At 42.2% G+C, this 14599-nt stretch overlaps 1 protein-coding gene across 2 annotated transcripts in view; it reads right to left on the reverse strand.

Annotated features, from left to right (window-relative positions):
- Positions 1-12272, reverse strand: part of LOC108393437 (fructose-1,6-bisphosphatase isozyme 2) — a 57015-nt gene extending 44743 nt beyond the window's left edge. Inside the window, exon 1 of one of the 2 annotated variants that reach the window (XM_073228765.1) lies at positions 11978-12272. In XM_073228765.1, the coding sequence (XP_073084866.1) occupies positions 11978-12147 (170 nt within the window). In that variant the 5' untranslated portion in view covers positions 12148-12272. The remainder of the gene's footprint in view (positions 1-11977) is intronic. The other variant, XM_036991382.2, reaches the window with a different exon arrangement.
- Positions 12273-14599: the final 2327 nt, after the last annotated feature.

Raw genomic sequence — 14599 nt, forward strand, 5'->3', positions numbered from 1 at the left:
CACCTGACTCTAGTCCTGGGGTGGGGCCCAGTCCTCTAGGAGGCAAGCCACCTCGGGCCACATGCCCACTGGGGGATATCGAGTGTCTCCCCATCCACAGGGGCAGCCCACTGAAGTACCCCTCTCATAAGGGCAGCTTATTCTGGTTTTTTTTGGTCTGCAGTAAATCCTGCCAACTACACCAAATGTCTCCCCTGTCAGCCCTGGGAAAGTTCACTCTGGATTCGATGAGACCAAAAAATGACACCAGAATGCTGGGGGTAAAAGGGTTTATACCCAGATTTGTTCTCATGTTGGCAGGTCAAGTGGTAGAATCCCATCCTCCTCAGGGCAAGTCTGCATGCAGAAAGCCTGTCTCTGCCTCTAAGCCTCTCTGCTGCCTCGCCGCCCCAGAGCACTGGGTGGAGCTCTTTACATAGAGTCAATAATAGCCATTGCCCACATGTGTGCAAGCCTGACCCTGTGAGCACTGCACATGCACAGTGGGTGAGCAGAACAGAGTCAGGTGAGGATCCTGGCCATGCAACTTCCATTCTCCCTACAGATACCCTATATGTGTCCGCTGGATTATGAAGAAAGGATGGCAGGAAGGTACTTTCCCTTCCTCTACCTTTTCAATTTATTTGTTTCAATTTATTTAAATACCATTTATTTGTTGAACGAATCTTCAGGTGGTTCTAACAGGTAGCCAGGGTTGAGAACCACTGATCTACCCTAAGTGGGACACAACTCACTTACTCACTTCCCACACTCTTCCCTGATTGACAGCCTCTCCTCTCCACCACAGACCCTCCACCCATTATTTGCTCTGATGTCATGTGATGTGCAGAGAGGGCTGCCTTGGAAAATGATATTGGTAGCCTGGCCTCAAAGACTGTACCTTCTGATTCAAACAAAACCAAGAAAAAAAACAAATAGCATGAAAAAAACTGGGTAATTTTTCCATCAGAGTTTAAAGGGACCACAAACCCATCCTTTTGTTTAATGTGGAATCTCTTGGCAGCTGCTGCTGGAGAATGAAGGGCCAGGTTGCCTGAAGACTGGTGAGAAGAGCTGAGAAATAGGCTCTCTCTCCTGAGGGTTGCAAGGCCCCCCCGCACCCCATCAACCCCACCCTTACCGCATCCCTCTGCACCCTCTCTCCAGGTGCTGGGCATCCTGCTGTGTCTATCCCCCCACCTCCTCCTTCCAAAATAATGGAAGCTCTTTCACAATGGGATCTAATTGCCTGACAATTGCTCTGAGTTAGATCATGGGTGAAAGACTGTCTTATAGCTCACAGGACATTTCTTTACCATTTTAACTAATACTAAAGCTTTACTGACAATTGTTAAACAAAGTGTTCTGACATTTTGACAGTGGAAAGCTATGGAGAGGCTTCCAGGGGAGGCATTCTCTTCTTCCCACACCATGGAGCAGACAGAAAACAAGGGGAAACATGAGAATTTTCCAGCACTTTTGCATTTATTGAGCCTGTGCCTAGAAATGTCTTTCCAAAAAGAGGAAGCAAAGGAAGGAGGGGCCTTGAGGACCCCTAAATGGGAACGTGGCAGGAATATGGGAGAGTCCCATTCTCCTGTGCAGAATGGCTCTAGGACGTTGGGCAACCTTTTAGCAATCTGAGAAGCAATTCCAGGGTTATATTAAAGTAATCTCAGCATCTTGGTAGAAGGAAGGAATTTCCAACTAGCGGGCTTCTCCTGCTGCCACTTTGGGTCCACTACTGAGGGACCCGGGGAAGGATGCCATCTGAATTGGCAGGAGGGGGCCTCTGCCAGACACTGGACTCCTGTCTCAGCCTCAGAGAAATGTGGAATCTGGACTTCTTGTTTCCATGGGCTGTGCCTGCCACGTAGCAGTATGGAGGCATTAACCAGCCAGCAAATTTCCCCAGGTCAAGGCTTGAAATTGTGTAATTATGACCATTTACTGAGCATTTATTATGGGGCACTGTCAAAATCATCATTATATGGACTGTCCAAGCCTTGCAACAACCTTAAGAGTTAAGGGTTTTTAGTATCCTCTCTGTTTTACAAATGGGCGAACTGAGGTCCTAGCAAGATCATTGCCATGAATGAACACGTGGAAGGAAAAGCCAAGGTAGATGAGCACCTTAGTTATCCAGTTCCTGAGTCCACTTCACTTGCACTCATTTCATTGAGCCTGAACACCCAATGGCCATAAAGTCAGAAGCTGATTAGTACAGCCCTATCACAGTAGACTTGCCTAGTCAAGACTCCTGCACAGAGGAGGAGCTAATTAAAGATGGCAAAGAATACCGAGATGTCAGCAAGCAGCAGGGATGCCCAGAAATGGCTCTCAACATAGCAAGGCCCAATATGAGAAGACGCAAAGTCACTACCTAGTGTCACTCAGCAGGACCTGTCACCCGGTATGAGCAGGACAGAGGCAAATGGCTGTACCTCACACTTATGAAGGCCCTTAAATGTAGAACTTGGATTATTGCCAAATGAGATACTAATACAGTTATAGCAGTACAAAGAGAGGAAAAACTGGTCATACTGCATCTTTAACTTGGACCCTGTTACTAGGTCGCAAAACCTTACATAAATACATTCTGTAAATATCTTGGAATAATTACATCTTGTGATATAATGCTATCATTTTTTTGTGTTAAAAGTACCAAATTGTTGAATGATTCTGGAAAGAAGGCAGAGTACAGAGAGCCTGGCCCCCTTCTCTCACTTACACACTGAAATGTATGCCAACACACAGAGCATTTCACCCTCAAGAAGAGAGGAGCACCTTCTATACAAGGAGGGACAGACAGCACAGTTAAAATAAAAAGCAACAGCAGAGACAGAGACACAGTAGCTGCAACCCCACCTCCAGCACAGCCAACAGCAGGCGGGAGGGGAGGGACTTCACTGGGAGAGCCAGGGGTGGATTCCCTGCCCTAAGGCACAGGAAAAACGCCTCGTGGCTTAAAGTGCCACTGGACCATGAGTGAAAGAACCTAAGTTTCAGAACTAAACATCCACTACTTGGCAAGGGAACCACTGGAGGCAATCCAGCTTGGAGGAGCCAGCCAGGACCATTATTTGTACTCCTCCCCCACAGCCTTGTGCAGCTGAGAACAGGATCTGGGAGTGATCCAGCAGTCCCCCCTCACTGACACTGTTACCTACTGGCCTAGCTCCCATCAGCAGGAATCAGAAGTTCCCCTGCTCACAGGGAGGGTGCCCAAATCTTCAGGCTGTACCACCAAGACAACTCCCCAGAGCACTGCGGGGGAACATGTGTGGGGCTGGCCTATGGCCACCAGTGGGACCCAGGAAGCACCAATTCCCCAGAGCAGTCCAAGTGTGCAAGGGCCTTGGAGGAATTTACATGTGCATGGTGTCTGATCCCAACTGCAACAGGACCCCAGATGCTGACGTGGAAATGCTCAGGAGCAGACCAGAGTGCCCAGGGACCAAGGGGGAATGTGCAGAGAGCCTGAGTTCATGCTGCCCCTGGGATCTGGTGGGTGCCCAGCACAGGGGTTCCCTGGAGTAACCCCAGGCAGCCCAGAGCACATACAGGCATACAAGGTGTAAAGGCAGAGGGGACTCAGCTAACACCAATCTAGGAGTTGCCTGCAGTTCGCCCCTGACCAGCCACTGGCCCACCACCCTCCCCCAACCAGTGCAGAACCCACAGGTGTCTACCCACTATCCCCTCCAATGGGCTCCCAAGGTCATGGCCCTGGGACCACACTCTGGGAGCATCAGCACCAGGAAAAGCCTATTCCACAATTATTCAGCTTCCAGCTTGTCAAAACCATGAGGCACATGCAGTCTACACAGGGTATTCTCCTATTCAAGGTCAATCCTTCAAGACTAGGAGAGTGAGCCCTTTCAACTAATTCATAGAGCCAAGCAGAGAAAAGGAGGAGACAGAGGAACATTCCCCAAATGACAGAACAAGAAAAAAAAGAAAAAGAAAAAAACAAGAGTTAATCAATCTATCTGATAAAGAGTGTAAAGCAGTGGTTATAAAGATTCCCACTGTACTTGATAAAACAAGAGAGGACCTCAAGAAAATTGAAAGTCTGTAAAAGAACCAATCAGAGATGAAGAATTCAATAGATGAAATAAAAATTACTCTGAGGGAATGAAGAGCAGATTAGAGGATGCAGAAGAATAGATTAGTGACTTGGGAGATAGAGTGATATAAAGCATCAGGCTGAACAGCAGAAGGAAGAAAGAATTAAAGAAATGAGAATAGGGTAAGAGAGTTCTGGGGCAACATCAAATGTCCTAATATCTGCATTATAGGAGTCCCAGAAGGAGAAGAGAAAGAGAAAGGAGTAGAAAATTTATTTGAAGAGATAATAGCTGAAAACTTTCCTAACCATGGGAAGAAAACAGTCCACCAGGTCCAGGAAGCACAAATTGCTCTAAGCAAGATGAACCCAAGGAGGTTCCACCAAGACACATCATACTTAAAATGTCAAAAATCAAAAATGAAGGTAGAATCTTAAAAGAAGCAAGAAAAATGCAAGAAATCACATATAAAGGAAATCCCATAAGTTATCAACTGATTTTTCTGCAGAAATTCTATAGGCCAGAAGGGAATGGCATGACATATTCAAAGTGCTGAATGGAGAAAAAAAAACCTCCAGCCAAGAATACTCTACCCAACAGGGTTATCATTCAGAATTGAGGGAGAGATAAAGAGCATCACAGATGAATATAAGTTAATAGAGTTAACCACTACTAAAACAGCCTTACAAGAAACGTTAAAGGGACCTCTTTAAGAGGTAAGAAAATACCCTAAGTAGAAGCAAGATAGGGAAAAATCTCCACTGGTAAAGCGAACATATAGCAGAGGCAGTAGATCAGTTACTTAAAAGTTAGTGTGAAGGTTGAAATTCAAAAGTAGCAAAAGCAATTATATCTAAAAATTAGTTCCAACAGAGGAGCACCTACATATGTGAAACAAATACTAACAGATTTAAAAGGGGAAATAGAAAGCAATGCATTCACTCTAGGAGACTTCAACACTCCACTCACTCTGAAGGACAGATCACCCAGACAGAAGATAAGTAAGGAGACAGAGGCACTGAACAACACAACAGAACAGATGGACCTAACAGACATCTACAGAACTCTACACCCAAAAGCAACAGAATATGTTCTTCTCAAGTGCACATGGAACATTTTCAAGAAAAGATCATATAGTAGGCCACAAAAAGAGCCTCAGTAAATTCAAAAATATTGAAATTGTACCAACCAGTTTCTCAGACCACAAAGGTATGAAACTAGAAATAAATTATGCAAAGAAAATGAAAAATTCCACAAACACATGGAGGCTTCACAACATGCTCCTAAACCCATGGATCAATGACCAAATCAAAACAGAGACCAAGCAATATATGGAGACAAAGGACAACAATAATTCAACACCGCAAAATCTGTGGGACGCAGCAAAAGCTGTTCTCAGAGGAAAGTGTATTGTAATATAGGCCTACCTCAGGAAAGAACAATCCCATATAAGCAGTCTAAACTCACAATTAATGAAACTAGAAAAAGAAGAACAAATGAGGCTCAAAGTCAGTAGAAGGAGGGACATAATAAAGATTAGAGCAGAAATAAATAAAATTGAGAAGAATAAAACAATAGAAAGAACCAATGAAAGCAACAGCTGGGTCTTCAAGAAAATAAGCAAAATAGATAAACCCTGAGCCAGACTTATCAAGAAAAAAAGAGTCTACACACATAAACAGAATCAGAAATGAGAAAGGAAAAATCACTATGGACACCACAGAAATACAAAGAATTATTAGAGAATATTATGAAAAATTATATGCTGACAAACTGGGTAACATAGAAGAAATGGACAACTTTCTAGAAAAATACAACCTTCCAAGGCTGACCAAGGAAGAAACAGAAAATCTGAACAGACCAATTACCAGGAACAAAATTGAACTGGTAATCACAAAACTATCTAAGAAAAAAACTGCTGAACCATATGGCTTCACCACTGAATTTTATCAAACATTTAGTGAAGATCTAATACCCATCCTCCTTAAAGTTTTCCAGAAAATAGAAGAGGAGGGAATACTTCCAAACTCATTCTTTGAGGCCAGCATAACTCTAATACCAAAATCAGGCAAAGACACCACCAAAAAAGAAAATTACAGACCAATAGCCCTGATGAACATAGATGCAAAAATATTCAACAAAATATTAGCAAACCAAATTCAAAAATACATCAAAAAGATCATCCATCATGATCAAATAGGATTTATGCCAGGGATGCAAGGATGGTATGACATTAGAAAATCCAGCAACATCATCCACCACATCAACAAAAGGAAATACAAAAACCACATGATCATCTCCACAGATGCTGAAAAAGCATTTGACAAAATTCAACATCCATTTATGAAAAAAACTCTCAACAAAATGGGTATAGAGGGCAAGTAATTCAACATAATAAAGGCCATATATGACAAACCCACAGCCAACATTACACTTAACAGTGAGAAGCTGAAAGTTTTCCTTTAAGATGGGGAACAAGACAAGGATGCCCACTTTCCCCACTTCTATTCAACATAGTACTGGAGGTCCTAGAGACAGCAATCAGACAACACAAAGAAATAAAAGGCATCCAGATTGGCAAGGAAGAAGTTAAACTGTCCCTGTTTGCAGATGACATGGTATTGCACATTAAAAAAACCCTAAAGAATCCACTCCAAAACTACTAGAACTACTCTGAATTCAGCAAAGTTGCAGGATACAAAATTAATACACAGAAATATGTTGCATTCCTATACACTAACAATAAACTAGCAGAGACAGAAATTAGAAAAACAATTCCATTCACAATTGCATCAAGAAGAATAAAATACCTAGGAATAAACCTAACCAAGGAAGTGAAAGACCTATACTCTGAAAACTACAAGACACTCATGAGAGAAATTAAAGAAGATACCAATAAATGGAAACACATCCCATGCTCATGGATAGGAAGAATTAATACTGCCAAAGTGACCATCCTGCCTAAAGCAATCTATAGATTCAATGCAATTCCTATCAAAATACCAGCAGCATTCTTCAACGAACTAGAGAAAATTGTCCTAAAATTCATATAGACCCACAAAAGACCTCGAATAGCCAAAGCAATTCTGAGAAGGCAGAATAAAGCTGGGGGCATCATGCTCCCCAACTGCAAGCTCTACTACAAAGCACAGTAATCAAGACAACTTGGTACTGGCACAAGAACAGACACATAGACCAATGCAACAGACTAGAGATCCCTGATATAAACCCAAGCATATATGGTCAATTAATATATGATAAAGGAGCCATGGATATACAATGGGGAAATGACAGTCTCTTCAACAGCCGGTGTTGGCAAAACTGGACAGCTACATGCAAGAGAATGAAACTGGATTATTGTTTAACCCCATACACAAAAGTAATCTCGAAATGGATTAAAGACTTGAATGTAAGTCATGAAACCATAAAACTCTTAGAAGACAACACAGGCAAACATCTCCTGAATATAAGCATGAGAAACTTCTTCCTGAACGCATCTCCTCAAGAAAGGGAAACAAAAGCAAAAATGAGCTCATAGGACTACATCAAACTAAAAAGTTTTTGTACAGCAAAGGACACCATCAACAGAACAAAAAGGCATCCTACAGTATGGGAGAATATATTTGTAAATGACATATCTGACAAGGGGTTAACACCCAAAATATATAAAGAACTGACATGCCTCAACACCCAAAAAGGAAATAACAAATGGGCAGAGAATATGAAGAGACAGTTCTCCAAAGAAGAAATTCAGATGGTCCACAGACACATGAAAAGATGCTCCACATCACTAATCATCAGGGAAATGCAAATTAAAACCACAATGAGATAACATCTCACACCAGTAAGGATGGCCAGCATAGAAAAGACTAAGAACAACAAATACTGGCGAGTATGTGGAGAAAGGGGAACCCTCCTACACTGCTGGTGGGAATGTAAGCTAGTTCAACCATTGTGAAAAGCAATATGGAGTTTCCTCAAAAAACTAAAAATAGAAATACCATTTGAACCGGGAATCCCACTCCTTGGAATTTACCCAAGAATACAACTTCTCAGATTCCAAAAGACATATGCACCCCTATGTTTATCGCAGCACTTTTTACAATAGCCAAGATATGGAAGCAACCTAAGTGTCCATCAGTAGATGAATGGATAAAGAAGAGGTGGTACATATATACAATGGAATACTATTCAGCCATAAGAAAGAAACAAATCTTACCATTTGCAACAACATGGATAGAGCTGGAGGGTATTATGCTCAGTTAAATAAGCCAGGCGGAGAAAGACAAATGCCAAATGATTTCCCTCATTTGTGGAGTATAACAATGAAGCAAAACTGAAGGAACAAAGTGGCAGCAGACTCAGAGACTCCAGAATGAACTAGTGGTTACCAAAGGGGAGGGGTGTGGGAGGGCGGGTGGGGAGGGAGGGAGAAGGGGATTGAGGAGTATTATGTTTAGTACACATGGTGTGAAGGATCACGGGGAGAAGAGTGTAGCCCAGAGAAGGCACACAGTGGATCTGTAGCATCTTACTACACTGATGGGCAGTGACTGCATTGGGGTATGGGTGGGAACTTGATAATATGGGTAAATGTAGTAACCACCTTGTTTTTTCATGTGAAACCTTCATAAGAGTATATATCAATCATATCTTAATATAAATAAATAAATAAATAAATAAATAAATAAGCCAGGTGGAGAAAAACAAGTATCAAATGATTTCACTCATCTGTGGAGTATAACAACAAAGAAAAAACTGAAGGAACAAAACAGCAGCAGACTCACAGAAACCAAGAATGGACTAACAGTTACCAAAGGGAAAGGGACTGGGGAGGATGGGTAGGAAGGGAGGGATAAGGGGGGGACAAAAAGAAAGGGGGCATTATGATCAGCATGTATAATGTGGGGGCAAGGGGAGGGCTGTACAACACAGAGAAGACAACTAGTAATTCTATAGCATCTTACTACGCTGATGAACAGTGACTGTAATGGAGTTTGTGGCAGGGCTTGGTGATGGGGGAGTCTAGTAAACATAATGTTTCTCATGTAATTGTAGATTAATGATACCAAAAACAAACAAACAAACAAACAAAGCTGCAGGTATCAGGTGCCATGACTTCAAGCTGTACTACAAAGCTACCGTGACTGAAACAGTATGGCACTGGCACAAGACCAAACCCATGGATCAATGGAACTGAATAGAGAACCCAGATATAAACCCATGCATATATGGTCAATTATATATGATAAAGGAGCCATGAATATACAATGGGGAAAAGATAGTCTCTTCAATAACTGGGGTTCAGGAAAACTCGACAGCTACATGTAAGAGAATGAAACTGGATTACTGTCTAACTCCATACCCAAAACTAAACATGACATGTATGAAAGACCTAAATGTAAGACATGAAACCAAAAAGTTCTTAGAAGAAAACATAGGCAAGAATCTCATGAACATCAACATCAGGAATTTCTATATACAGCTCCATGGGCAAGAGAAACAAAAGCAAAGTAAACAAGCAGGACTACATCAAACTAAAAGGCTTCTGGACAGCAAAGGATACCCTCAACAAAACAAAAAGGCAATTTACCTTATGGGAGAATATATTTGCAAAAGATATATCCTATAGGGGCTAATACATAAAATAAATAAGAATGCATACAACATAACACCAAAAAACAAACAATCCAATTAGAAAATAAGCAAAGGACCTCAATAGACATTTTTCCAAAGAAGACATACAGATAGCAGAAAGACACTGAAAAGGTGCTCCACATCATCAATCATCAGGGAAATGCAAATCAAAACCACAATGAGGTATCACTTCACATCAGTCAGAATGGCCACCATGCGAAAGACAAAAAATAACAAGTATTGACGAGGATGTGGAGAAAAGGGAACCCTCCTACACTGTTGGTGGGAATGTAAATTGGTCCAGCCACTGTGGAAAACTATATGGAGGCTCCTCAAAAAACTAAAAAATAGAAATGCCATATGACCCAGCAATTCCTCTTCTGTGAATTTACCTGAAGAAAACAAAATCACTAATTTGAAAAGATTTATGCACCCCTATGTTCATTGCAGCATCATTTACAGTAGTAAATATATGGAAGCAACCTAAATGCCCGTTGATAGAGGAGTGAATAAAGAAGAGGTGGAACATACGCACAATGGAATTTTACTCAGCCAGAAAAAAGAAATCTTGCCATTGACAACATGTATGGAGCTAGTGGGTATCATGCTAAGTGAAATAAGTCAGGCAAAGAAAGATAAATACCATATGGTTCCACTTACATGTGGAATCTAAAAAACAAAACAAAAAAAGACAGATGTGTAAATATGGACAACAGACTGTTGATTACCATAGGGAGGGGGTGGGGGATGGGTGAGGTAAGTGAAGGGGATAAAAAAGTACAAACTTTAATTTGTAAAATAAGTTAGTCACAGGACTCGAAGTACAGCATAGAGAATATAACCAGTAATATTGTAATATCCTGGCATGGTGATGAGGTAACTACATTTACTATGGCCAGCATCTAGTAATGTGTATAATTATCAAGTCACTATAGTTTACATCTGAAACTAACATAATACTGTATTTCAACTTTATTCTAACTTTTTTAAAGCACTAAATAGTTAAGAATAAATATTTTAAATTATTGGACTTTGTTACTTCTTCCTTTTGGAGCAAAAATAATAATAATGGGTCCCTTTTGCTTCTGAGAGGACTTTCCCTGGAGTTGCTGCAAAGGACATGAAAGCCCAGAGAGAGACGGCTGCTCTGTATCACGGACTTTAACTGGACACGTGGCTGTGAAAATTAATCAGAACTCACAGAGATGGGGTCTGGAGGCCAAAAGGGGGAGCCCTCACGCTGTGACACTCCGTGTCAATGACGGAAGACTTGTGAATTACAGGCCCCAACTGAAGTCTCAGCAGGAAGAACTCACCAGTTACCTTACAGCCCCAGCAGGAGAGATGGGCATTTCTTCTCCCGTAAGAGATCAACTCCTCCAGCAACTCAGCCAAGAGAATCCTCAGCACCCTGAACTCTTGCATTTCTCCAATGGCCTTTAGCTCAAAACAGCCCCTCACAGCTCCTCCTCCCCCACTGGACAGTTCCTCTGCTTTGCTGGATTTGTCTATGGTTTTTGCTGTGCCTTGCTGGCCCCTAATTGCAATTCTCTGCTATTTCTGAGTAATCCATTTTTGCTGATGAAATAACAGACTTGTTTTATTTTTAAAGAGAAAGCTGTGACTATCAGCACAGGTAGCATGAACTTAGCCTCATCTGTGCTTGGATGAAGCCCTGAAGAGAGCAAAGTGGAAGAATGCTCTCAACTCCCTCGGCCCAGTCCCAGCACCTCCCGGCATCCTGCGTGCCAGGTGGAGAAGATAAAGTTACAGAGAAGAAATTTTAAAAATGTTTTAAAAGCAAAAGACTCCTTTTGATAGTGAAAAAAGAGATGTAGGCCGTGGCCCTGGGAAGTTAATCTGTAACTGATTCCTAGCTCCTAACATTTTGGCAAAGACCGTGACACTAAAATGCTCATTTTGCAAAGGACATAGAGAGAAGTCTCCGTCCTCCCAGCAGTTTCTTTGTGTCACCAAGAAGGCAGATACAGTCACAATAATTCAATGTACAATTAAATGTAACAAGCCACTGAGATTTTCATCTTTATAATGCATTGGCAACTGGAAAATTACATTCATATTTTCTCCAGAGTGTGTCTCCACATATTTTGTTCTTTCCTAGAAACAAGACAAAGGCCCCTTTATCAAAGCACACATGACAGAAACTAACCACAACTTCCCTCCGGTGCAAATAGCCTTTGACCGGGCTGCTTGCCCAACACCACAGCTTGGCCCACAGGCCCGAGTCCAGGACAGACCTGTGCACCCACACCTGCCCCCACAGGACTCACAGGTTGGCCAGGCCGGCCTTGCGCACAGCGGAGGAGATGGCTTTGATGGCTGTCAGCATGGAGTTCAGCAGCTGCGTGAGCTCCCCTGTCCCTTTGGCCTGACGCCCCCTTTCCATAACGTAGCGGGTGAGGGTGAGCATGTCTGTCTCAAAGGGGCTTCTGTCCGTCATCGTGGCTATAATTTCCAGATCCTCTTTTCTGCCTGCAGAAAGCCTTGTTTAATCTCTAAGGACTGTGTTTGCTCCGATATCAGAGTTGTTACGTGCTGGCGTGCTAGGACCTTTAAGGAAAAGTGCTCCAGCCCACGTGACTGAGATAACTGGGCAAGCCCTCAGGGAAATCTCTCTGGCCTGGCTGATTCTGAAGGCTGCCAAGGCCATAGCAAGCTGTAAATAGAACCGGGCAGCCCAGAAACACAGACCTACTTTCTCATGATGAACCTTTTTCTTTAAAGATCTTAAGAAGCAACCATTTCATAACAGATAGAAGATGAGAAATCCAGCCACTAAAAAATTATTCATAATGCCATCTTATTCAAGTATTCACATACATTTGGTGCTGTATGAACAGAACCCAATTCCACTGAGATTATAGGAAGCAGATTGGCAGATATCTTATCTGGGGTTTAGGTCACAGAATGAAACAGCAGCAAACCCTGGGACATTTTAGCCAGGATTCTGTCATCCAAGTTTGGAAAGGGTGCTTTTTATTTCCAAAAAGCACATATGAGTGTATGGATGTCCATAATAGGTATGTGATTCTGGAAGAAAAAATTTATATTCCTAGCACACCTCACACCAGGGTTATTTTATCAATTTCCCTAGATTTGCACTTTTATAACAAAAATAATACTTGCTTACTGAAAAGGAAACAGTAGAGAAGTACATAAAGAGAAGGTGGAGTCCTCACCACCATCCCATCCCTCAACCTGTTCCCTAAAAACACCTGCTGTTAGAGCTTGTGGGGATCTGGTTTGGGGACACACTGACCATGGTCAGTGGGGTGGACCAAGCACTTTCTCTAGGGGCAGCCAGACCTGGCTCTGAGTCCCAGGCTAGTTCTCTACTAGCTGTGTGGCCTGGGAAAGTGCCCGAAGCCTGTTTTTTCACCTTTAAATGGGGAGAACAAGAAAACATGTACTTTAGAGTCATTGTGAGGAATAAAAGTGTAAGATGTGCCTCATTCTCGGCAGCTGCTCACTACTTGTTAGATACTATTATCCTTCCAAGTTGAAGAAATATAACATATATATGTATATAACTCCATTTCACAAAACAGTAGAATATGTATATTGCTCTGCAATTTGATTTTTTTTCCCTTTGAAAGTTATTTCAGTCAGAATGTGTTTAGTGAAAGTAATAGAAAACTCAGAGTGATTTAAATATGGGAATTCATTTGTCTTTTATATTCTCATGAGTCCACTAGGAGGTGGCTGCTTGCATTCATTGAGCTGCTCAAATGTGCCCTTAGGGACCCCTCTCTGTCTTTATAACCCTTGGTCAGCTGGCTTTTGCCTCCAAGCTTGTCATCTCGTGGGCACAAAATGGCAAGCACTGCCCTGAGCATGTAGCCACACTGAAGACCCAAAGTGGGGAGGACAGCTCCAACCACATCAGGTCCCTTCTGTTCGGAAAGAAGTATTTCCCTAGAACGCACCCCGCAACATGCTGGTAGACTTCCACTTCCGTAGCACTGGCCAGATTTGTGTCATGCAGTGATCCTGCCGAGGAGCTGGCACTGGTCCTGGACCAAGCAAGCTGAAGGCCATGACAAGACATCTTGGAAATGTGCCCATGCCAGTACACAGAGACATACTGCCTTCCAGTGTGCACTCAGTTTGATTATCTTGGAAATGTCTGCTGCGATCCTGCAACAATCCTGCAACAAACTTCCTTATCTTTGTGCCTGTACTTGTGCTGGTGTGAGGGCTTCAGTGAGATTCAGCTCTAGGAGGGGAACTGCTCTGTCAGAACATCAGCAGGATATAAATTCAAAAACTCTCTTGTTCTTTCCCAAGAGCTCTGTAGACTGTAGAGCTCTGCAGACTGTAGAATGAAACTTTTCTTTCTGACATGTCATGTTGCCATTAGCAAATAACAACTTTGTTTTTCACATGGGAGATCAATGATGACTCTTCTGACATAATGAAAAAAGAGCAGAGGCAGGATATTAGGAATTCTGGGCCAATGAATAAGAGTAGCCTGCCTGACAGTTTCCGGGTTTCCTTTGAAGTTTAACATCATCTTATTAAGGGTCTCCCACATGATAGTGTAAAACAAAGCCACTCATGGTGGACCCTAGACAAATAAACATGTGTATTCACACAAACACCCGTTCATGAATATTTATAGCAGTGCTGTTTATAATTGTCAGAAACTGCAAACACCCAAATGGTATCCAATGGTGAAGAGATCAACAGTGGTAGATCCATAAAATGTAATAGCATTCACCAATAAAAAAGATCAAACCATTGTTACATGTAGCACTGCGATGAATCAGAAAGATGTTATGCTAAGTGAAAGAAGCCAGTCTGAAAAGACTGCACACTGCATGATTCCATTCATATGATATTTTTGAAGAGACAAAATTATATATAGAGAAAACAACTCCAAGGTTGCCGGT

The sequence above is a fragment of the Manis javanica genome, chromosome 2 (assembly GCF_040802235.1).
Source record: "Manis javanica isolate MJ-LG chromosome 2, MJ_LKY, whole genome shotgun sequence".
Lineage (NCBI taxonomy): Eukaryota > Metazoa > Chordata > Mammalia > Pholidota > Manidae > Manis > Manis javanica.